General features: G+C 47.0%; 1 protein-coding gene across 4 annotated transcripts in view; it reads left to right on the top strand.

Annotated features, from left to right (window-relative positions):
* Positions 1-24,781, top strand: part of CHST11 (carbohydrate sulfotransferase 11) — a 263,540-nt gene extending 238,759 nt beyond the window's left edge. For all 4 annotated transcript variants that reach the window (XM_070454026.1, XM_070454025.1, XM_070454028.1 and 1 more), the window contains one exon: positions 23,350-24,781. In XM_070454026.1, the coding sequence (XP_070310127.1) occupies positions 23,350-24,204 (855 nt within the window). In that variant the 3' untranslated portion in view covers positions 24,205-24,781. The remainder of the gene's footprint in view (positions 1-23,349) is intronic.
* Positions 24,782-26,027: the final 1,246 nt, after the last annotated feature.

Genomic DNA, 26,027 nt, shown 5'->3' with positions numbered 1-26,027 from the left:
GAGTAACATGGACTGTGGATGTCAAGAAAGGGCCTTGCCTGCTATGGGGGCACCTTCAAACTCAAAAGGTGCCCCTCCTGCACCCCGAGCCTGCCCACCTAGCAGGATTGAGCCCAAGACTGGATCACTTGGCAGTAACAGCAGCTAATGCTTTAGCACATGCTGGGTTTCGGGCATTCTTCTGAGCGCTTTACCTATTCTGTGAGATTGGTTCAACCTACTACTATTCCCACATAACAGATGAGGAAATCAGGCTTAGAGAGGTAAAGTAACTTGTCCACGGTCCCAGCTAGCCAAGTGACAAAGTTGTGACTCAAACCCTGAGAGACTGGCTCTTATCGCCACTGGCTCTAAGAGGAGGAACTCTGCATTTGAGACTTAGTTAGGAAAAGATGGGCTTGGTGGTGGAATGGGGACAGGATTTCATTGAAAAGCCAGCTGGAGGTGATTTGAGCTGGAGATGCTGCGATGTCTGCTTTCCAGGGCCACCCCTGGTGAGGGTGAAGGCCTCAGCAAGTGTTCGTGGGGCTGCCCGGGATGCAGGCTCAGGCCTGCCCCCGCCTCTCCAGCTCTTTCTGCAGCCCTGGCTGGGCCCAGCTCCTCGGAAAAATGCAGCAGGGCTTCCAGTGCATGCACTAGCAGCTCGCAAGACAAAGGGAGTGGAGGACTGGGAGGGCCTGCTTGCAGAGTGGCACCTGGCTGGTGCTGCCAGGAGGAGCCCAGGGCATGCTTGTTCACACCCGGCTTGCAGAGGAGCCAATGACTTCACACCTGTCTATGGAAGTGGACCTGCCTTTTCTGTTATTTTTTATTAATTTTTTAGTTTCAAAGCAGTTAGAAATACTTAACCCAACCCCCTAAACCAGAATCAGGTCAGCTGGTCTCAGGATCTGGTGTTGGGTCCGCTCTGCCCAGGAGAGAGGTCCCTCCTGAGCCAGTAATTCCAGGCCCTATGTAGGCAGGGGATGGCTGGTGTCCATTTACCTCTCAACCCCAGGCCCATTTTACAGAAATGGAAACTAGGTTGGGCTGTGGGCAATGGATGTCCCGGAGTCGGGCGGACCCTGGGCACACCACAGTGCCGTTCACAGAGGCGAGGACATGGAAGAGGTGGGTGACAACTCACCTTCAGATCATTTGGAGGTGGAGGTTCCTGCAGGACGTTCCAGGGGCAATGACCTGTGGGAAGGCGAGAACATGCTTCTTCCCGTGAATCCCACCCTCTCCAAAGGCCTCCCTACACCATGGCCACCCAGGTGGCCCTGAAAGCATGCATGGAAGGAGCTTTCCATGTGGAAGGAACAGGAAGTTCAGCAACCCTGAGATGAGTTCAGAGGAAGGAGGAAGGAAGAGGGGTGAATGATGGAGGACAGGCAGGAGGGAGCGAGGCAGGCAGGAGGGAAGCCATCTTGCAAAGGAGGGTGCTGGGAAAGAGGCCGGAGACTCGCAAGTTCGCTCAGTGAAAGCTGGGCCTGGCAGAGCCGAGATGCGCCCTGAAGGCATCCAGCTTAGCCCCTTTTGTTTCCAGATGTTTCTGGTTAGACGTTCCTATAAAGCTCGGAGAAAATGCCCCACCCTTCTGGATTCTGGCCTGTTCGAAGAGCACCCAGACTGACTGTGCTGTAGCGGAGGCCGGAGCAGCGGCGGGGTTGGCAGGGCTGGGCCCCCACATCTGGGGTGTCCCTGGAAGCCGCGTGGACGGCTGTGCGCCTGCGCCAGGCCCCGGCGCCGTGGCCGTGACAGCTCGCCCTGAGCTGGCCGCGGGGGCGCACTTTGTAGAGACTGGCTCTGCTCTGATCCGCGCCTCCTGTGACTGCTCGTGGAAGCCGAGGTCTCCCTAAGCCCCCGGAACAGAGCTGTAGATGAGCTAGAAGTCGTGTGTCAACCACCCTGAAAATCTCGTTTATGAACCCCAAGGAGAAAGGCAGCCGTCCCTGGGCTGTGCGAGGCTTTCAGATTGCTCCACTTGATTGAAACAAAATGTGGCTTCAGGGGACAAGTCATAAACCACACCCTCTGGCCTCCAGAACTGAAACTGGTATTGTCCTTGGGAAGAAAATCTGATTTCTCACACCATTTATAGATGATCTTTATTGGACGTAAATTATGAGGATGGCTGAAACTGCGTAGTAACTTCAGGAAGAGAATTTCATCAGTGTTTCCTTCCCTAGAGCTTGGTTCCTTAATTATTGCCCTGGTGTTTTCCACACACCCACAAGTCATGCCTACCCCTCCGAGGTAGATCTGGTCTGCGGATCAGCCTGTGTGCTTCAGGCTCTTCCTGATGGGAACGGCTTAGGGTCATAAATAAAGTGAACCAGCCACAGGTCAGCGTTGGGGTGACTAGCTCAAGGCTGAAGACCTGCTCCAGAACTGGGTCACCAGGGTTGAATCACAAAGTGTGGGCCTTGAGATGAGTGTCGGAGCGCCCTGAGCCTAAGCGTACTAGTCAGTAAAGTGGGGATGACGCCTCTATGTTGTCCTGAGGATCCAGTGAGGTGGTGGCTGTCCAGTGTTCAGCAGGATACCTGGCACATGGCAGGTGCCTGGTCTTCCCATCCCATTACTGGTCAAGTACTGCCGCTCTATCCATGTGGCACCTGGGCACATTTTCCACAGAGCAGACCATGTTACAGACACAAAGGTCCAGGTCACAGTGGAGAGGGCTTATCTGTGTCAAAAAAGCACAGCCAGACTGATAGCCTTGGAAAATTGCTTAATTTTCTGAGCCTCAGTTTCCTTATCTGTCAAACAGAGGTGTTAGTTTGCATCTCACAGAGTTATAATTATCAGAGGTAAAATTAGGTAGATCCCCAGCATGGTGGGTCTCGGTCTGCCTTTGTCATCAATGGTGACTCCATATTTGACAAACCGGACTCCTGCTGTCAGCCTGGTTCCGGTAATCCATGTCCTCGTTAATGGATGCAGAGGTTCCCATGGTGGTAAAGAGCAGGAACCCCCATTTCCATGTATGTCTCAGTGCCCTGGGTCGCAGGCAAGGGTCCATCACCACACAGAGCCTGGATCCCTGTCCGTGGTCTTCCTGGTCTACCCCTGTCCACATATCTGATCCCTCGACTGGACCCAGCTCCTCTCCTACCCCATGACAAGTACACACTAAGTGTTGACCTCAGTAAATGCAACATCTTGATTTCCTCCTTTTCTACCTGAGCCTGCAGGTGAATTTGGAGTTTTCTGTTTGGGGTCATGGACTTGTTAACAAATGGTCAGTTGACCTAGAATTGTCTAGCTCATTCTGTTTCACTCCAGACCTCATCTGGACCCTTTGCCCAGCGCCTTCCTCGGGGCATTCCAGGAGACACAGAGTGGCAGTGTTGCAGTCTCTCTTAAGTCACTGTAGTTTTCATGGTTTTTCAAAAGAGAACAGAAATAGGGGAGGAAGAATCCTCCTCGCAGGTGGTTCTGTATTCTGGGCCCAGTCTGGAGAGTGTGCAGAGCAGGGGGAAGTGAAAGGTAAGGCCTGGGGGAGGGCAGTACCAAGGCTCTGTCCCCTGGGGAGGCTGTGGTGACCTGCCCCTAGCTGTCATCAGGTGCCTCTGGTCCCTGGCGCTCAAGGGCCTCCCCTGGAGGCTTCGGTCACCAGGAAGGAGGTTCATTCATGAAAATCAGTCCCCCCAGGCCCTGATCCCACTTGCTTTTCTGAACCTCTCTGTTGCTTTGGCCCAGAGAATGCCATTTAGTGTATAAAAAAAGATTCCCAGGAGGCTGCCTCTCTCCACCAGTGTAATTATGTCTGTGAAGCTTCCTTTCTGGAAGGCCGGGGGCAGGGTGCTTAGCCTTCCCTGGGCTCCGCAGGCTCATTTAGCTTGGGCAGATCACCCCGGCCCTGCCACTGGGGGCTCACAGCCTGTGCAGGCACAGCCCTGCTCCCTGTCCCTGCTGAGTCTCTGTGCTTCCAGCTCCCAGCCCTTCTCCGGTTCACGTGTCCTTTTAGCCCAACTCACAACTTCTCTCTCCAGCTTCCCAGGAACACTCCTTTCTTGGGAAAATCATTTCCTCCCAAAGAAAGGGCATTGCCTGCAAGATCCTGTCCTCCTCCATCCTCACGCTGACCTTGTGAGGCAATGAGCTCTCAAGTCATATGTCAGGGCGTACGTCATTCTTCTTAGCTGATCTTTTCCACCACCTTTGAGAGAGGGGTTATTGCTTTGCCCATTTTACAGTTGGGAAGATAAAGGCTCAGCGAGGTTGAGAGCGCCCCATGCTTCTAAGCTAGTAGGCGCTAGGTCTGGGAATCTGATCCCGGCACACTCCTAACCCCTGGGTGAGCGCTTGTCAGCTGCCGCACAGTATTACCATGTTTTCCTTTGCTCTTCTGTGTCCGTCATTAGACTGCGAGATTTCTCCTGAAAACAAACCTTATCTGGCTCTGAAGTGGCCACCCGCCAGTGCCTGAGCCTTGGTTGCTTAGCCTGCGCCAGCTGAGGGATTGAGGTGGGGTATGAAGCATCTGCCAGGTGTTAGGTGTCCCTCCTGGGCATGGAGAACACAGCCGGGGGGTCAGTGACCTGCTGGGCAGTGGGAGAGGGCTGAGCTGACTGATCCAAAGCCCTCTGAGGGATAAAGTGGAACCTCCAGGTGATAGGCTAGGTCAGCTGAGAGCCTCAGGTACCACTGTGTGTTCTGACTGCTAGAGGTCAGGAGTCAGCGCTTTCTCCACCCACTCAGGAGTGCAGGCGTATGCAGCTCAAGTTTTCTCTCTTACTTCTCTCTGGACTCGCCACTATTTGGCCTCCACCCGAGAGAGACAGGGGAAGTGAAAAGACAAATGACATCAGCCACTCTCCCTCCTTGTCAGCAGAGGTTTATGGGGAAAGTAATGTGGGGAACTTCCTCATCTTTTCATTCTCACACTGTTCTTAATAGAAGACAAGTGATGCCTCCAGGACAGTCCACTGTGCACCCCTAGTGTTTTGAGCATACAGCGAGCTATTATCACCACCACGTAGAACCTTAGATGGTCAGTGGTGTTCTCAGCCCCATTTTACAGGTGAAAATATTGAGCCACATGTCAAGTAACTTGCCTAATCTCCATAGCCAGTAAGTGGTGGAGCCAAATTTTAACCTCCGGCTGTCTAGCTGCAGTGTCTGTGTTCTGCTTCTTGATGGAAACAGCTAGAAAATGAAGAAGACCTTTTTTGCCCCCATGGGAAGGAATTTTTAACTCTGAATAATACTTGCACGTTCATTAAGAGCAGCTACTGGCCAGGTGACATGCTTAGGTCTTTGCAGATTTTACCCCTACAAACCTCACGACAGCCTGTAAAGTATGTGTTCATATCAGCTTCCACTTTACAGAAGCAGAAACTGAGGCTGGGAGGGTGGACATGACAATCTTGGGTCATGTGGCTCTGCAGGGACACTGCCCGGATTCAGGTCCAGGCAACTCAGGTCCAGACTCTGCCTGGCTTCAGAGTCTGACCTCCGATCTCTGTGTCAGGCTGGCTGAGCAGCACCCTAGGCTTTCTAGGCAGGGTAAGAAACAGACTACTCTCAGTGTTTGTTGAATATTCCTTTTATGGGATCAGGGAGACACTGATTTTCTGTAAATATTCTATCCTGAAATTGAGTTACTTACTTTCTTCTTCCACAGGCCAAGTCACTGTTCTTTTTTTTTTTTTTTTTTTTTTAGTTTTCTGCATTCTTAAATTTTTTAAAAATTTAGTTGATATTAGGGTATGGTGATTTACAAGGTTATATTTTCAGGTATACAGCGAAGTGATTCAATTGTATGTATACATTCTTATACATACATATATGTATACATACATATACATTCTTACTCAGATTCTTTCCCCATATAGATTATTACAGAATATTGAATACCGTGCTATGCAGTAGGTTCTTGTTGATTATCTCTTTTACATATAGCAATGTGTATCTGTTAAGTGCAAACTCCTAATTTATCTCCACCCCCCACCTTTCCTCTTTGGTAACCATAAATTTGTTTACAAAGTCTATGAGTCTTTTTCTGTTTTGTAAATAAGTTCATTTGTATCATCTTTTTAGATTCCATATATAATTGATACGATTTTTGTCTTTGACTTACTTCACTTAGTATGATCATCTCTAGTTTCATCCATGTTGCTGCAAATAACTTCCACTGTATATATGTACTGCATTTTTCTTTATCCATCCATCCATCAATGGATATTTAGGTGCATTGTAAATTGTGCTGCAGTTAACTTTAGGGTGCGACTATCTTTCAAATTGTGGTTTTCTCCTGATACATGCCCAGGAGTGGGATTGCTAGATCATATGGTATTTCTATTTTTAGTTTTTAAGGAACCCCCATACAGTCCTCCGCAGTGGGAGTACCACCTCACACTCCCACCAACAGGGTAGCAGAGTTCCCTTTTCTCCACACCCTCTCCAGCACTTGCTATTTGCCGACTTTTTGATGATGGCCATTCTGACAGGTGTGAGGTGATACCTCATTGTAGTTTTGATTTGCCTTTCTCTAATACTTAGTGATGTTCAGCATCTTTTCATGTGCTTTTTGGACATCTCTATGTCTTCTTTGGAGAAATGTCCACTTAGGTCTTCTCATTTTTTGATTGGGTTGCTTTTATATATATATTGAGCTATATGAGCTGTTTATATAATTTAGAGATTAATCCCTCATCAGTGATATAGATTGCAAATATTTTCTCTCATTCTGTAGGTTGTCTTTATATTTTGTTTATAGTTTGTGGTACAAAAGCTTTTAAGTTTAATTAGGTCCCATTTGTTTATTTTTGTGTTTATTTTCATTACTCTAGGAGGTGAATTAAAAAAGATATTACTGTGATTTCTGTCAGGGAGTGTTCTGCCTATGTTTTCCTTGAAGAGTTGCATAATATCCAGTCCTACATATAGGTCTTTAATCCATATCAAGTGTACTTTTGTGTGTGATGTTAGAGACTGTTTTAGTTTCATTCTTTTACATGCAGCTGTCCAGTTTTTCTTCCTCAGAATTTCTTTGGCTATTTGGAGCATTCTGTGTTTCCATACAAATTGTAAAACTTTTTGTTCTAGTTCTGTGAAAAAATGCCATTGGTAATTTAATAGGATTTAAATTGATTGAGTCTGTAGTTTGCCTTGAATGATACAGTCATTTTGATGATAATGATTCTTCCAATCCAAGAACGTGGTGTATCTTTCCATGTTTGTGTCCTCTTCAGTTTCTTTCATCAGTGTCTTAAAGTTTTCAGAATACAAGTCTTTTGCTTCCCTTAGTTCAGTCGCTCAGTTGTGTCCGACTCTTTGCGACCCCATGAACCGCAGCACGCCAGGCCTCCCTGTCCATCACCAACTCCCGGAGTTTACCCAAACCCATGTCCATTGAGTTGGTGACGCCATCCAACATCTCATCCTCTGTCATCCCCTTCTCCTCCTGCCCTCAATCTTTCCCAGCATCAGGGTCTTTTCTAATGAGTCAGCTCTTCGCATCAAGTGGCCAAAGTACTGGAGTTTCAGCTTTAGCATCAGTCCTTCCAATGAACACCCAGGACTGATCTCCTTTAGGATGGACTGGTTGGATCTCCTTGCAGTCCAAGGGACTCTCAAGAGTCTTCTCCAACATCACAGTTCAAAAGCATCAATTCTTCTGCGCTCAGCTTTCTTTATAATCCAACTCTCACATCCATACATGACCACTAGAAAAACCATAGCCTTGACTAGACGGACCTTTGTTGACAAAGTAATGTCTCTGGTTTTTAATATACTGTCTAGGTTGGTCATAACTTTGCTTCCAAGGAGTAAGTGTCTTTTAATTTCATGGCTGCAGTCACCATCTTCAGTGATTTTGGAGCCCAGAAAAATAAAGTCAGCCACTGTTTCCACTCTTTTCACTTTCTGCCATAAGGGTGGTGTTATCTGCATATCTGAGGTCATTGGTATTTCTCCCGGCAATCTTGATTCCAGCTTGTGCTTCCTCCAGCCCAGCGTTTCTCATGATGTACTCTGCATAGAAGTTAAATAAGCAGGGTGACAATATACAGCCTTGACGTACTCCTTTTCCTATTTGGAACCAGTCTGTTGTTCCATGTCCAGTTCTAACTGTTGCTTCCTGACCTGCATATAGGTTTCTCAAGAGGTGGGTCAGGTGGTCTGGTATTCCGATCTCTTTCAGAATTTTCCACAGTTTATTGTGATCCACAGAGTCAGAGGCTTTGGCATAGTCAATAAAGCAGAAATATATGTTTTTCTGGAACTCTCTTGCTTTTTCAATGATCCAGCAGATGTTGGCAATTTGATCTCTGGTCCCTCTGCCTTTTCTAAAACCAGCTTGAACATCTGGAAGTTCACAGTTCATGTATTGCTGAAGCCTGGCTTGGAGAATTTTGAGCATTACTTTACTAGCGTTGTTTCCCTAGGTAGGTTTATTCCTGGGTATTTTCTTTTTGATGTGAAAGTAAATGGGGCTGTTTCCTTAATTTCTCTTTTCTTTTCTGATCTTTTGTTGTTAATGTATAGAAGTGCAAGAGATTTCTTTGTGGTAATTTTGTATCCTGAAACTTTACCAAATTCATTGATGAGTTCTAGTAGTTTTCTAGTTGCATCGTTATGATTTTATTTGTGTAATATCACGTCATCTGCAAACAGCAGTCACTGTTCTTAAAAGAAAAATCATCAGACTTTTCCTAGTTCTTACGTCAGTTTTCTTTAATGGGTTCTTCAATCAAGCCAGCCCAGGGGAATCTATGCCATGGTCCCTGTTTGTTGTTTAGTCACTCGGTGGTGTCCGATTCGTTGCGACCCTATGGACTGTAGTCTGCCAGGCTCTGCTGTCCATGGGATTCTCCAGGCAAGAATACTGGCGTGAGATGCCATTTCCTACTCCAGGGAATCTTCCTGACCGAAGAATTGAGCGCGTGTCTCCTGCAGGTATCCTGCATTGCAGGCAGATTCTCTACTGCTGAGTCCGTTGGGAAGCCCCGTGGTCCATATGCTGTATAGTAAAACAGGTCACTGGCTCCTGTTCAGCTTCAGGAATTCCACCGACCACGACTCTGCATGTGTCACCAAGAGACTTCCTAGGTTGGTGGGAGCAGGGTTGTTGTCTAACCTCATAGAGATGAGTTAGCGCCGTGGAGATGGCACGTGGGCTGGCTGTCCCTTCACTTTGTTCCTGGATCCATCCCTGTGCCGTGAACATGTGCTGCTGGGAGGATGGGATGAGAAAGTTCCTATTTTCGCTGTACAGTCCAGCAGCACAAAGGGGCAGCAGATCCAGGTTCCAGCCCCAGCTTCCCCACTTCCTGGGAGTGAGTGGAGGGATTAGCATCTTGGGGCCTCAGTTTTTCCATCTGAAAATCAGCATGTGATCTCGGGTGATCACAAAGTATTCTCTGACTCTGAAGCTTTGTTTCAATGGCTCTGCTGTTTGTTGTTTAGTCCCTCAGTCATATCCGGCTGTTTGTGACCCCATGGACTGTAGCCCGCCAGACTCCTCTGTCTATGGGATTCTCCAAGCAACAATACTAGATTGCCATTCCCTTCTCCATCCAAGGTCTAGGGATGGGAAAGTACTCTGAAGATCTACAGAAAGAAGGCCATGCCCACCCTTAATGCCATTAACTTGAGGATCTTATTCATCCGTGAGCCCCTGGTTGAAGTCAGTGACATCATGTACAGCTGTGTTATGGGTATGTCCCCAGAAGTGACCTGAGAATCAGCCCACATTCTTAAGTTTCTCCAAAAGCAACTGGTAAATGGTCTTTCTGTGACACTTTCATTAGCATCCCAACTGGACCATCCTTGAGGGAGGGAAAAGGCAGTGAAGCACCAGAGACAGATAAAAAAGGCTTAGTACCGGAAAGGCATTAATGTGTTGTTCAGTTCAGTCGCTCAGTCATATCTGACTTTTTGCAACCCCGTGAACCACAGCACGCCAGGCCTCCCTGTCTATCACCAACTCCCGGAGTCCACCCAAACCCATGTCCATTGAGTCGGTGATGCCATCCAACCATCTCATCCTCTGTCGTCCCCTTCTCCTCCTAATTACTCTTTTCTAAGTCCTGCAAGTATTGGGCATTGAGCACTTGACTAAACATACCCAGGTCCTGTCCTAAAAGCCTTGGAGAAGGGAAGTCAGTTGAGCCTACATCATTCACGGTGCTCTAACTATGATCGGGATGGAGGAGCTTGACACACAAGAGCCTGGGTGAAGGTGGTGGAATGGCTCCTTTGGGGCCCCATCTCAGAGCCGCCTCTACCCCTCCTCCTAGTGAAAGACTAGCCATGCCCTCACCAGGAAACACACAATATGCAGACATGAAAACCCAAGAATGTACCCTTTGAATAATAGGGAAATGGGATACTGTTGAAACATGCTTGTCTCTCAACCCACAGTTCACGGACTCTGAAATTCCATGCATACTGTACAGTCTGTTAATGCATATTAATAGCTAATCTCTCTATAGCTAGAAAATTGCTCTTCAGATCTCCAATTTGCTTAACAGCTGCCAATCCAAGTTGCCTCCAATTTTTTCCATCCATCACCAATGTCAGTGAGAGATTGGATCACCCCAAGCCAGGCGTTTTGCAGATGAAAAATGTGTCGGATGTTCACTGCAGATCCTGTTCATGTAAAAGTAATGTCTGATCAGCAGTTTTCAAATGGGACACAGGACCACCAACCTTGGAACTGACATGGTCGAATCACCCTGGGGCAGCCATCCAGAGTAGGCAACCAGACCCACCGAGTCAGAGTTTCTTTCGGTGGTGTCTAGGAATCCACATTTCACCAAAGATGCAGTGTGCTTCTGACATACACTGCTGATTGAGAAGTGCCATTAGGCTAAGGAAGACAGGGTGATATGCTCTCAGTACTGCCAGCCACCTCTGTAATATTTAGAATGATAAAGAGAGATACTGTTTACTGAGTGCCTGCTGTCTGCACAGTGCTAAGTGCTTTCCTGGTAAGCTCTCACTGAATTCTCTAAACAGCCTCCAGAAGGAGATGCTATTGTTGCCCCCATTTTACAGATGGGGTAACTAAGATCTGAGGGGGTCAAATGATCCAGGCAAAATATGAGTAGTAGAACATCCTGGTGAGTCTGGGAAGAGAACTGATGACGCCAGTTCGTCCCAAGGAGGGAGGGACCAGAAGGAGAAGCTGGGGGCGGGAGTTGCCACCCTCTGCCTCAGAAGAGTGTCGCCCTCTGGGAGGCCTATCTGGGTGGGGTGCTGTCAGCCCCCAGAAATCACTTTTGGCTCGGGGGTGGCGTGAGCCCTTTGAGGCTACACAGTGGAGCCCACCCCTTCCAGCCAACAGTGCTTTCTGAGGGTCCCAAAGTGCCAATCAGCAGGTGCACATTCTTCCCGCCCTCTGACTTCTGCTTTCCCAGGAAACCCAGCCCCCACCCCAAGCAGCGTGGGAGCCACATCCCTTCCCCACCATTGTCCCAGTTCTGGGCCCCCATTCATCGGACGCCCGTCCAGCTTGGCAAGAGCCGCATCCTCAACCCTCTACCCCTCCCACACCCTGTCCAGGCTTCCGGAGGCCCGAACAGCTGATGTGATGGAAATAAGCCCCCTCCAGCCACATCTGGTCAGGCTGAAAGGGGGCCCTTGGCACTGGCACCCTCTAGAGTAATTCTGCCGCGCCTCCTGCTTCCTGGCCTCACCATTCAGGTGGAAAGTGCCAGATTCCCTCCCCCCGACCCCTGCATCAAAGTCCACTGCAGGCACCCTGAGCCCATTTCCACCCAGCGCCAAGCACTCCAGCTGCCAGTCTCTTGGCCTCAAGGCTGATACTAAGCACTTGTGTTGCAGCTGCAGGATCTTGGTCAGAAATCCTCCGTGGGAAGATGGGCTGGGCTGCAGGTTGAGGAACCAGGAGGCCCATGCAGCCTCAGCAGCCACTTTAAAATCCCTGTCACCCCCCAAGTCATTCATTCATTCATGCATCTGTTCGTTCCTTCAACAGAACTCTGAGTGTCTACCATGTGCCAGGGACTGAGGATACAAGAAAGAACAAAAAGTGAGAAGTACCTGCCCTCCTGGAGTTTACATTCTAGAAGGGAGAGACACACAAAATAGACAGTGATCAGAATGTTAGAAGGAGGTGTTACAAAGAAAAATGGGGTGGGGAGCGCTGAGCTTCCAGGGGTGTCTCTTAATAACCACTGATCCTGAGCTTTCTTAATTGCTTTCTGGAACTTGTGCAGTCTGGCCCATTCCTCCTGAGGTTTTTTGCCCCTGCCTCCACCCCCAGTTGCTTACAGCTCCTAAGCTGAGCAGGGCAGCTGGACGGGAGACAACTGTGGTGGGCACAGCTCAGAACAGCCCTTTCGGAGAGGACTCTTCCTTACTAGCCTCAGTGTCCTCAAAAGCCTGGGTGAGGGCGCCGACTGCTGGCCCTCAGGCAAACCCAGCCCAAACAAGTTAAAAAATCTTTTTAAATACCATTAAAAAAAATTTTTTTTTAAATAAGTGATAGCTAACCTTTGAGAATGCAGATTATGCATAAAATTGGGCTTTCTGACTTTTCTTGAGAATTTGAAACATCCCAAAAGGTTAGGTCCCCATTCCCTCATGACTCATGACCAAGATTTAAGTGGTATCTCCCACCTTCAGTGGGCCCGGGACTCCCTGCTGGCTTGGGAGGGCATTTGAGTAGGCACTGACCCGAATCCAGGTCACCAAATTTAAACCTTAACCAGCAGCCTGAAAAAAAATAAGCTCTGCTTGTTTCTGCCCTCAAAGTGCCCGAGGTTAAAATGCAGCTCAGCGCCTTAGCTCACCTGTGGCTCAGCTGAGCCTGGCTGGGAGGCTGCATCCAGAGGCCCTCTATCACCCAGGGTCGCCTGCACCCCTGCCTCACAATTTCCAGGGCTCAAAAGCCTTCCCATCCATTGCATGTTTTCCTTCTTTTTGCTTTGGAAAGGTAGGGTGAGCTCCTGTAGCGATTCAGTCCTTATAATTAAACAGGTGACAAGTTGAAATCCTAAGAAACCAATTTCCTGAGGCAAGAGTAGACAATGGGAAAAAGTCTCTTTAGCAAGTGGTGTGGGGAAAGTCGGACAGCTGCATGTAAATCAGAGTGAAGTTAGAATGTACCCTCTTAGCATACACAAAAATAAACTCAAACTGACTTAAAGACTTAAACATAAGACATGACACCATAAAACTCCAGAACAGAACATAGGCAAAACATTCTCTGACATAAATTGTACCAATGTTTTCTTAGGTCAGTCTCCCAAGGCAAAAGAAATAAAAGTAAAAATAAACAAATGGGACCTAAACAAACTTACAATCTTTGTCACAGCAAAGGAAACCATGAACAAAAATCAACATACAGAATGGAATAAAATATTTGCAAACGATGCAACTGACAAGTGCTTAATTTCCAAAAATATACAAACAGCTCATACAACTCAACAACAGAAAACAAACCAATCCAAAAATGGGAAGACCTAAATAGAGATTTCTCCAAAGAAAAAATACAGATGGCCAATAGGCACATGAAAAGATGCTCAACACTGCTAATTATAAGAGAAAAGCAAATAAAAACTACAATTAGGTAACACCTCACACCAGTCAGAAAGGCCATCATTAAAAAGTCTACAAATAACAAATGCTGGAGAGGGTGTGAGGAAAAGGGAACCCTCCTACACTGTTGATGGAAATGTAAGTTTGATACAGCCACTGTGGAAAACAGTATGGAGGTGCCTCAGAAAACTAAAAATAGAACTACCATATGATCCTGCAATCCCACTCCTGTACATATACCCAGAAAAAAACTAGAATTCAAAAAGATACATGAACCTTTATGTTCAGAGCAGCACTATTCACAACAGCTAGGACATGGAAACAACCGAAATGTCCATCAACAGCTGAATAGATGAAGAAAATGCAGTGTACATTGTGGAAGGTTCACTTCAGTCACTCAGTCGTGTCTGACTCCTTGCGACCCCACAGACTGAAGCACGCCAGGCTTCCCTGTCCATCACCAACTCCTGGAGCTTACTCAAGCTCACGTCCATTGAGTTGGTGATACCAACCATCTCATCCTCTAGTCATCCCCTTCTCCTCCTGCCTTCAGTCTTTCCCAGCGTCAGGGTCTTTTCCAGTGAGTCAGTTCTTTTCATCAGGTGGCCAGAGTATTGGCGTTTCAGCTTCAGCATCAGCCCTTTCAATGAATATTCAGGACTGATTTCCTTTAGGATTGACTGGTTGGATCTCCTTGCAATTCAAGGGCCTCTCAAGAGTCTTCTCCAACACCACAGTTCAAAAGCATCAATTCTTTGGCACTCAGCTTTCTTTATAGTCCAACTCTCACATCCATACATGACTACTGGAAAAACCATAGCTTTGACTAGACGGACCTTTGTTGGCAAAGTGATATCTCTGCTTTTTAATATGCTGTCTAGTGGAGTACTATTTAGTCATAGAAGAGAACAAAATAATGCCATATGCAGCAGCATGGACAGAACTGGAGGTTATCACACTAAGTGAAGTAAGTCACACAGAGGAAGACAAATACTATCTGATATCACTTACATTATCACACTAAGTGAAGTAAGTCACACAGAGAAAGACAAATACTATCTGATATCACTCACATGTGGAATCTAAAATATGAAACAGATGAACCTAGCTATGAAATGGGATCAATGGACGTAGAGAACAGACTGGTGGTTGCCAAGGCGGAGGGGGCTAAAGGAGGGATGGAGTGGGAGACTGGGGTTAACAGAGGTAAACTTTTATATATAGAATGAGTGAACAACAAGGTCCCCCTGTCTAGCACAGAGAACTGTATTCAATATCCTACGATAAATCATAATGGGAAAGAATCTTTTTTTAGAATATTTTAAAGGAATGAATATGTGTTTAATGAATCACTTTGCTGTATGTGCTGTGCTTAGCCGCTCAGTCAAGTCCGACTCTTTGTGACCCCGTGGACTGTAGCCCGCCTGGCTTCTCTTGCCTGGGAATTCTCCAGGCAAGAATACTAGAGTGGGTTGCCGTGCCCTCCTCCAGGGGATCTTCCCAAACCAGGGATGGAACCCAGGTCTCCCACACTGCAGACGGATTTCTTTACCCTCTGAGCCACCAGGGAAGCCCGATTAATACAATATTGTAAATCAGCTCTAATTAAACTTCTCTGGCAATGCTAATGTCCGTTAATGTGAAATCACTGCTTTCCTAAACACTTTAAGTTTTGCAACAGGTTCAGACTAGATTCTTTCTTTAAAGGTTCAAAGGCTTTTTCTTCTTTCTTTTCTAAACACAGAAGTTTTTAAGCATTATAGAACTCCTAGCAGTTCTCTAAGGATATAGCCAAAGACGTCAGAATTACAGCCTTTTAGACCTTTGATCTTTGGCCCTGCGGGATGGAAAGCCCCTAATTTCAAATCTGAAGACTAGGAAGGTGAAACTTGTCCAAGATCACACACAGATCATTGCTCAAGTCCACTCTGTGCTTTAGTTAACAGCTGCCAGCACTGGAGCCTCTAAGACAGTGACCCCTACCTGGGCAGCTTTTGAATCCCCAGGGAGCTGGCCACACCCAAAGCAATGGCATCAGATCTCTAGGGTGGGGCCCCCAAGCTTCAGTGGTATTTAAAGTCTCCCCTGTGAGCTGCCAGCACAGAGCCTCATGGCTCCAGCAGCTGCCCTGGAGATGGTGACTTCTTGGGAAGGCTGCAGATCCTGGGAGGCTGCACAGTGCAGGGGCTCAGAGCATGGGCTACATGGATTCGAGCCCCAGCTCCTAGCTCCCTGATCTTAAGCAAGTTACCTGTTCCCCCTGTGCCTCAGTTTTCTCATCCATAAGTTGGGAATACTAACAATACCTAGAGTGCAAGGATTAACAGTGGCTCAAAATGTGGTAGCCAGTATAAACTCGGGCCTCTTTTCTGCTATGGATGTGGTTTCTTCGTGGATTCCTCGTGACTAGCCTTTTAGGTGCGAGTTTAGGAATTTCTGTAATGAAGGAAAGAGAATAGAATCACTGCAAATCAAATCACTGGATTTTCCTCTCCTTCCCCACAATTCCAAAGTTCAGTAGAGGCACTTCCCTGGTGGTCAACTGGCTGAGACTCCGTGCTCTCACTGCAGAGGGACCAGGTTTGATCGCTGTTCAGGGAATTAGATCCCACATGCCAAAACTAGGAGCTCACATGCTGCAACGAAAAGATCCTGCAGACCGCAGTTAAGGATCCCCCATGTTGCCATGAAGATCAAATATCCCACGTGCCCCAGCTAACACCTGGCACAGCCAAATAAATATTTTAAAAAATAAAATCAACAGGATGATGGCAGTACCACCAGGATGCTAAAAGGGGTCTTGTACTAGGATTTTTACGTGGATAATCTAAGGCTGAGTCCAAGCAGACAGTTGTTAATGACAGGTTCTGCCAATCTGCAATCTCTGGGTGCCTTTACATTTACCTTTTTCTCTGGGTTTCCACTCTCTGCATCTCCTCCACTGGAGGCAGTAAAATGGGACCAGCTGCTCCTCCTTCCATTTGGGTTCTTGTGTCTGAAAGAAATTGTAAACACCACAAAAGATGTTTTAATTTAAGCGAAACCAGCCTCCCTTCCTTTTTAAGATGAAACATAGTAAAGTTTTAAAGACTTTTTTCAAATAGTCCCTAAATTTGGTACTTCAACTAATTATACTTGCCTTTTTTAAATGTCCAAATTAAAAATAGACAGCTAAATGAGAACGCAAGATACAGCTCAGAGCCTGTAGCCATGTCCATGGTTTCCTAGAATCAGCCTTTCTCTGACCTAATTGATACTTTTGGGAGATCAAAGGGAGGTGAGGGGAGTGGAGGCTGGAGCTGGAGGTAGACCTAGGAGTTGCCTGGCAGCAGATGACGAACTTGATTCAGGGTTCTATAATTAAGACTAGCTCTGGCACAACATTATAAAGTAATTTTCCTCCAATTAAAAAAAAAAAGACTAGCTATGAATTGGTGAAAGATGTTAGATTACAGTCCTCTCCTCATAGTATAAAGATGTGGTTCTCAAAGTGTGGTCCTCAGACCATCAGCATCACCTGGTGTAATGGGCTGAATTGTGCCCACCCCAAATATTCATATGTGGAAGTCCCAACCTCCCAGTAGCTCAGAATGTAATCCTGTTTGGAGATAGGGTGTGTGTGTGTCAGTTGTCTTTAAAGAGGAGTGTGTGTGAGGTCAGTTGTGTCTGACTCTTTGTGACCTCATGGACTGCAGCCCACCAGGCTCTTCTGTCCATGGGATTCTCCAGGCAAGAATACTGGAGTGGGTTGCCATTTCCTCCTCCAGGGGATCTTCCCAACCCAGGGATCAAACCTGCATCCCCTGCATTGGCAGGCAAATTCTTTACCACTGAGCCACCCGGAAAGCCCTTTAAAGAGATAACTGAATTCAATAGAATTCAATAGATAATTGAATTCAATAGGGTGGGCCCTAACCCAGTGGGACTAGTGTCCTTATAAGAAGAGGAAGAGACAGCAAAGGGTAAAGATGCACAGAGGGACGAGCAAGTGAAAAGGCAGCAAGAAGGCAGACATACACAAGCCAAGGAGAGAGGCCTCAGGAAACCAGCCCTGCCTGTACCTCCAGGACTCAGAAAATCCATTTCTGCTGCTTAAGCAGAAATGGTATTTTGTTACAGCAGCCCCAGCAAACTGACAACCTGGGAACTTTAATGCAAATTCTCAGGCCCAGTCCCAGACCTACTGACTTGGCAACTTGGGGTGCAAACCAGCAAACTGTGTTTCAACAAGCCCTCTGGCTGACTACCATGCATACTCGAGGTTGAGAACCATTCATGTGAAGTATTGTTAATACCTGGCAGGAGCCAGCCCAGAAAAAGATGATATGTGGCTGGAAGCTTGGGCTGGTCTGCTAAATATAAACTTCCTTTTAATAGGCTCTGCAAGAGTCCCAATGGGACCTTTAAGTGGGACGGTGTGTGAACATGCTCTGGTGAATGCTGAAACACCCTGTAGACACAGGTGGTAGTGAGGCATGATGCTAGTATCCGGTGAAGAAAGTGACCCTCTGAATATGCCAACATGGGCAGATTGAATCCAACAATCTCCCTCCTCGACTCAAGCTTCTGAGTGCCTTATGATTGTGTACGTTCTCTGGGTCCTCCATGGTGGTCTGGGGCAGGACTTCGCTCTGCCAATGCAAGGGGCCCGGTTCCATCCCTGGTCAGGGAACTAGTTCCTACGTGCTGATTGTGGACTTGCCTGGTGGCTCAGTGATAAAGCGTCTGCCTGCCAATGCAGGAGGCGCAGGTTCAATCCCTGGTCGAGGAAGATCCCACAGGCTGCAGAGAAGTAAACCCATGAGCCACAACCTTTAAGTTTGTGCTCTAAAGCCCAGGAGCTTCAACTGCTGAGCCCACGTGCTACAACTACGGAAGCCTTTGTGCCCTGGAGCCCATACGCCACAATGAGAGAAGCCACTGCAATGAGAAGCCTGTGCAGCTAAAAAGCAGCCCCTGCGCCCTGCAACTAGAGAAAAGCCCGAGCAGCAGTGAAGACCCAGCAGAGCCAAAAACAAATTAAGAAAGATTGTGTACATTTTCTGCCCTAAACAGTTGGAATGTTTCTTCTGAGAATAAAAGCAATGAGATTTAATCACATTTCCCATTTCGTCCCTGCTACTAGGAAGCCCACCACCAAAGGAGATCCTTAATCACAGCCCTCTTTTTTTCCTATTTCAATTTTATACCACACATTTGTCCTTTGCTATGGTCTCTACAAATACTTTTGAGAAAAGAAAAACAAAGAGGGGAGATAAAGGGAGTTAAAGAGCGAGAGATTGATCTCGCAGCTCAGATAATTATCAGCACAACAAACCCTCTTTGTAAAATTGATAAAACATGGTTGGAGAAGACACATGTTTTCTGTCTGTGACAAGGGAGTGAACTGTTCCCCCAAAGAGTGCTGTTTACTCCCTCATTTTCCTGATGTCCCAGAGCTGTAGGTCCCTTGACTAGATCCCAAACTGATATTCAGAGAATGTTATTAGTTGCTGAAGAGTTGGGACCGTTACAAAAGCTCTTGTGAAACTGCTTAGGGACAAGTGTGGAAATGACATAACCAGACCTGCATTTTCTTTAAGGTTAGAAACAGTGGTTTATCTGATTACAACTTCTAACCTGCTGTTGGTCCTGCTAACAAGTGTGGAGATAACTGCAACAGCCCAGGCCACCATCCGAAATCTCTCCTGCTCCGTCCTGACCTTGATGGCAAAGCATTCCTCTCCTCCCTCTGACCCGTCCAGGGCTCTCCTTAATCCAGGTTTCTTAAACAAAGGTTCAAGGGGTCCACAGATAGAGCTCCCAGGGATCCAAGTTCTAAGGATTAATTTAAATTTTTTTTGTACTCTTATTTGTATTTTTGAGAAAGTTAAAGCATTTCTGGATTATCCCTGGGCCACCCCTGCTTACCTAGTCCTACCATGTGAAATTATGGCACGTGTGTTCATTGATGACCTTGGTGGTCCTGTGTAGCTCCATTTTTATTGTCTTGGGCTCATTAGAAATGGGCAGAGACAGAAAATATATAAATGATGTATTTGGACCAAGTAAAGGTCAAGTGATATTACAGGGTGCTGGAATTTATAGTAACTAGAAAGGAGAAAGTGGTGGGAGAATTGACTGGCATATAGAGGAGGGATGCCACGCTGCAGAGATTCTGTCCCAGCACAGACAGCAAGTACCTTGTATGTGTCAAGCAGGGCTTGGTTCCAGTAACACGTCATCATCCGTCAGGTTAATGTTCATTTGAACGTTTGGTCTCGTCTACCTACTTTTATAATCGTGCATACTTTAGTACCATTATACTTTTAATAAATTATACATTATACTCTTAATAAATCTACGCTAGCCTGAAATCATTTTCAAATAAGAAGTTAAGAACCTCTCTGGTGGTCCAGTGGTTGAGCATCTGCCACTAATGCAGGGACACGGGTTTGATCCCTGGTCCGGGAAGATCCCAGGAGCCACAGGGCAACCAGGCCTGGGCGCCACAACTGCCGGGTCCGTGCTCTGCAATGAGAAAGCTGCAGTGAGACGCCCGCGCCACAGCTACAGAGCACCCATCACAACGGGTGAGAACCGAGCTCAGCCACGACCACCCAGCGCAGCCATGCATTTACAAAGTTTAAATAAAACCAAACATTTTATTTTAAAAATTCAACACTACAGGCCTAAGTGAGTTTTCTCCTCTGAGAAGCAGTTGCGACTGTGTCTCAGGACTGAGAGTACTTACTCTCTTGACCTGCGCCCCGAGTCCTCCGAGGGGAACGGCCCTGCCTCACTGCAGCAGGTGCGCCGTTTGCCACCTAGACTGCTGTGGAGGAGAAGGAAATGGAAAAGAGAGAAACCGCAAATACCACGTTTCAAAGCCCCTTTGAGTTATTTTCTGTCTCTGCAACTGGACGTAAAGCGACGCCATGGTATAGTTTCCATTTTTCATGGCTTTGTGGTCCTGAGTGCAGGCTTCCTGGGGAGGCAGCCAGCCATAAAATTGTCTCCAACTGAAAACAACTGAGGGGAAAGTAGGAAGTCCCCCTGTTTCTCCGCTCATTTGGCCATTCATTGCCTTCAAACCTGTCCAATAGTGATTTAAATGGACAAAATTGACGCACCCTTTCCCCCTCCTTTTCCTTCTATTTCTTTTAGAACAGTTCTATTTGTTTTTTTAAGTGGCATGAATGCTCTTCCTAAGGTGATGAATACATCTGCTCAGAAGTCAGGATATTGCAAAAGTCAGAGTTTTACTGTTCAAAATAAATATGAATTGAACTTCATGACCTAGGGTTGACCTGCAACAAAAATCATAGAGCTGGTGAAATTTGTATTTGAAATTTCAGGCCTCGTATTTTTAATTTTTTTCTTCTTTCATAAAGAATGAATTGCCCCTGGGTACCATACCTTGTACCTGAACTAGACCTGATCTTATTTTCTAAATGCTGAACCATACTTTGTTGGATTTAATCAGCATCCCTGCAGGGTACAGCGTTCCGATTTTGCAAATAATAGAACCGAGGCTTGAAAAGTTAAGGGTCTTGCATAGGTCTTCTGATTTCAGATCTCACCCACTTTCTACTCAGTGCTCTAACACTCTTTCCCTAGTCTTCGATATAAAAATATGATCATGTATAACATTGCCCACTCTTATACACTTATATTTTATATCAATTCGCTCAAAGTCCTAGGCTGAAGGCTTGGCTCCTGTATTAATTCCCTAAGACTGCCATAACAAAGTAGCACAAATTCGCTGGCTAAAAGTAACAGGAATTTATTCTGTTACAGCTCTGGAGGCTAGAATTTTAAAATCAAGGTGTCAGCAGGGCCGTCCTCTCTGATGGCTCTAGGGTACACCCTTCCTTTCCCTCACCTGCTTCCGGTTGTGGCTGCCAATCCTGAGCATCTCTTAGCTAGTAGAAGCATCACTCCAGCCTCTGCCTCTGCCGTCACATGGCCTTCTCTCTGTGTCTTTGAGTCTCTGCATTCTCTCCTTGTAAGGACACTAGTCATTGGACTAGAAACCATCTTAACTCAGTGTGACTTCAGTTGAATTGCATCTAAAAAAAACAAACAAACCAGGAACTCCCCTGGTGATCCACTGGTTAAGACTACACACTCCCAATGCAGGGGCCTCAGGTTCAATCCCCAGTTAGGGAACTAGATCCCACATACTACAACTATGAGTTTCCGCAACTGGGCTTCCCAGGTGGGACTAGTGGTAAAGAACCCTATGCAGGAGATAAGAGACATGGGTTCAATCCTTGGGTTGGGAATATCCCCTTGGAGAAGGGAATGGCAACACACCCCAGCATTCTTGCCTGAAGAATCCCGTGGACAGAGGAGCCTGGTGGGCTACAGTCCATAGGGTCGCAAAGAGTCAGACATGACTGAAGTGATTTAGCGCACACGCCTGCCACAACTAAAGATCCGGGAAGTGAAGGGATCCCAAGTGCCACAACTAAGACCTGATGCAGCCAAATAAGTATTTTTTTAAAAACGTATTTCCAAATAAGGTCACATTCTGAGGTCCCTAATATAAGCCCTTCCCAATTGCCCCATGCATGTTCTAAAATGAATTGTACAGACTATGGTTCAGAGTTGGAAATGCAAGGTCAGCTTCTTGTATGCAACTCAGGCCCTTGGCTCTACTGATTCAGTTTAGAGGAGGGAGTTCCCTGATCCCTCTGCATTCCCAACTCTAGACCACCCCCAGTCCAGCCTGGAGGGGGCAGACCTCACAACATAGATTTGAGTGGATGGATCGGTGGCTCAATAGATGAATGTGGCAGAGAGGAAAAGATCAAAGGTAATACATGTAAATGCCCACATAATTTGCTTTCAAATGATGTAACTCAGACAGACTGCCTTATGCACCAAAGCAAATATACTGACTAATGTAACCCAAAAGCCCAGAACTTGGGGGTCTGGTTTCAACAACACATGGACCTGGGCATTCAGATGATGTCACTGGAAATACATCCCCTTGTCTTTCTGCTCATCTTTCCTCGGTTCCCTTCATTTCCAGTCTAGTGCTCCCTGCATGGTAGCCCTCCTCTCTGTCCCCAAGCTCCAGGCTGCATTCTCTCAGCTCAGCAGCTGAAAGGGCAGGGAGCAGAGAATGAAGGAAAGCAGGTTCCCAGAGGAGAATCAAGGCACTGGTACTGAGGTAGCGAAAAGCTACAGGTGTACACAGTGATAGGCTCGTAGAAAAATTGGATCCCCTTGCTTTGAGATAGGTCAATCCAATTCCAGAACTCTAGGCTTCTGTCCTGCTTTAGTCAAGAATATGGGAGGACTGGACATCAGATTCGAGTGGAAAGTGGGTAGCTTTGGTTGCCAGGCAGACCTGAGTTTGAATACTGACTCTCTTACTGTGTGGTTTCAAGCTGGAAACAATCTCTTTGAATCTGTTTCCTTTTCTTTGCAGCTGGACTTTCAGCTCCATCAGGGCAGTTACCTTGTTGCACTTTCTCATTACTGCAACTCTGGTGACTAGCAGCATGTTACCTGGCATGGTGGCAGGCTATTTGATGTTGTTCTATAAATCAATAATGGTTCAAGCTTTACAAGAAAAGAAAAACTCTATATATGGAGCTCTGGTACAACGCCTGGGGTGTAGAGGGTGATGGGCAAGCTAGAGTTGGTCATTATTATTACTCTGCAGAGGAAGGACAGTGGAACGGAGAACCAGAACATCCCTGACGGCTGTCAGAGAACTGGAGATGGTTCAGGCCATCTGGGTTGGCAGTGCAGCCTTGGTCGCCTGCGTTGGCCATCGTGGCTGTGGACGGTGGTCCCGTATCCACATCCCACACCACGTACTGATTTCTTACCCCTCCTTTGTCTCCCCTGCAGTTGGAGCTCTCCAACACGGCGGTCCTGCACCAGATGCGGCGGGACCAGGTCACCGACACCTGCCGGGCCAACAGCGCCGTGAGCCGCAAGCGGCGGGTGCTGACCCCCAACGACCTGAAGCACCTGGTGGTGGATGAGGACCACGAGCTCATCTACTGCTACGTGCCCAAGGTGGCGTGCACCAACTGGAAGCGCCTCATGATGGTCCTGACCGGCCGGGGCAAGTACAGCGACCCCATGGAGATCCCGGCCAACGAGGCGCACGTCTCGGCCAACCTGAAGACCCTCAACCAGTACAGCATCCCCGAGATCAACCACCGCTTGAAAAGCTACATGAAGTTCCTGTTCGTGCGGGAACCCTTCGAGAGGCTGGTGTCCGCCTACCGGAACAAGTTCACGCAGAAGTACAACACCTCCTTCCACAAGCGCTACGGCACGAAGATCATCAAGCGGCAGCGCAAGAACGCCACGCAGGAGGCCCTGCGCAAGGGCGACGACGTCAAGTTCGAGGAGTTCGTGGCCTATCTCATCGACCCGCACACCCAGCGCGAGGAGCCCTTCAACGAACACTGGCAGACGGTCTACTCCCTGTGCCACCCGTGCCACATCCACTACGACCTCGTGGGCAAGTACGAGACGCTGGAGGAGGATTCCAATTACGTCCTGCAGCTGGCGGGCGTGGGCAGCTACCTGAAGTTCCCCACCTACGCCAAGTCCACGAGAACTACTGATGAAATGACCACAGAGTTCTTCCAGAACATCAGCTCGGAGCACCAGACGCAGCTGTACGAAGTCTACAAACTCGATTTTTTAATGTTCAATTACTCAGTGCCAAGCTACCTGAAATTGGAATGAAGGTGGGGGGGGGAGGGTGTGGGTGGGGAGAGGGGAGAGAGAATCGTGCTTTTTTTAATTTAAGATTTTTATTTGTCAAAAAGAATTATATGGATATTGGGTTATTTTGTAAATTAATATTTCTTTGGGGATTGATGCTGCGAGCAGCATGGTGAGAATTATTTAAAATCCTTACTAGGGAAGGACGGCTGTCTTGGCAGGGGACTAGGATGGGTGTCCTTGTTTTTTTAGACGTGAATCCCACAACACTGTCTCAGAGGTTTCTTTGTGTTCTGGTGAATTCCATGAATTGTGCATTCCATAAATGCTAATTAAGTTATTTATAGTTATTTAAACCTGGTCTCTGTATAGATTTCTTTGTGGGGGGCAACAAGATTTTAATGTCTTTTCCGAAGAAATCTATGTTTTCATTTTGTGCTTGCAAACAGCTCCTGCAGGGGCATGAATGTTCTCCTTACTAACCGCTCAGAGTCACTGTGATAACCATTGTGCTGTCCATTGATGCCACCATTCTTAAAATTCTGCTGGAAATAAATAGAGACACCTTTGCAAGGGACTGATTCCAAAACTGATTTCAGTCATGTCATGCTAAAGTGATTTTTTTTTTTAATCCCAAGGAGAGAGCTGATTGTGGCTTTTTTCCCCCCACCAGAATTAGCAATCTGGTAGTAGGCTTTTGTACAGACATTTGTAACTGGCAGTGCCAGTTGTGATGAGGGTGAAGTGGCTGTTGCTTTACATTCAACAAGTATTTATTGAGCAACTACTATGTGCTAGGCCTAATTCTAGACCCTGTGGGTAGAGCATTGAACAAAACCAATAGTCTCAGCCCTCAAGAAGCTTTACATAGACACAGAGTATCCAGCTCAACAATTAGCAAACCCCTGGTATCCGTGGACTTAATGTGAGGTTTGGACGCTTCATGAACAACCCCAGGAGGATCGGATCCCTACAGATTTGCATTTTTTATGGTCCAGTTTGAAAACCACATGCTTGAAGCAGGCCACTTAATGAATAGTCCAAGCTCTTTGCCCAACACAAGAGGTGACCAATTCCCTGTCATGTGCCCATTCCAGTTTATTGGTAATATTTGCCTTTAAGCCCCAGAAGAGATTTGCCAGGCATGGCATAGAAGAATGCTGTGACTGATTAGTGATGTCTGCCTTGGTGAGGGAAAAGGAGATATTCGCCCACTGCCTCCTCCTGTCATTTCCAGCCGAGCATTCAGGTCTCCACCCAGAAGTGTTGTTTTCTACACTTTGCCATGTAAAAAAGATTGAAATTTTGTGGCGGGACTCCGACATCAGAGGATTTGCAATGGCCTGGCATTTCTACTCCTGGTGGAGATCAGAGGCACACTGTTTATACACACAGGCACAGGCATAGCCTCCCCCGTGTCCTCCAGAGGCCAAGAGACCATCATCGCCTCTGGGACCACCAGCAGTGAGCCGCAAGGACCGCCTCTGGGATGGTAATCCACGCCCCTTCCCTCTGGAAGGCGGGAAACAGTCCATTTCCTGTTCCTGGCTAATTAACGCTTGCACACGCTTCTCATTTCTGAGGCCATGGTTGAAGTTTGAGCCACCTCCCTCTTACAGCCAGTGAATGAGTTGGTAGCAGAGACTGTATATAATAATAATAATAGTTCTAATAATAGGGGGTGGGGGGGCAAGTTTTGCTTTTTGTTTCTTTGACTCAGTGTATAGCACAGAGGTGAGAGTATTCTAAACAAACAAAAAATGAATAATTTATTCACAGAAACTATTAAAACTGTATCAGCAAGCTCACAGCCAGCTCAGTGAGTGAGGCATGCAGTGGAGAGG

Source organism: Odocoileus virginianus, chromosome 23 (assembly GCF_023699985.2).
Source record: "Odocoileus virginianus isolate 20LAN1187 ecotype Illinois chromosome 23, Ovbor_1.2, whole genome shotgun sequence".
Lineage (NCBI taxonomy): Eukaryota > Metazoa > Chordata > Mammalia > Artiodactyla > Cervidae > Odocoileus > Odocoileus virginianus.
This window is presented reverse-complemented; position numbering and strand designations above follow the sequence as displayed.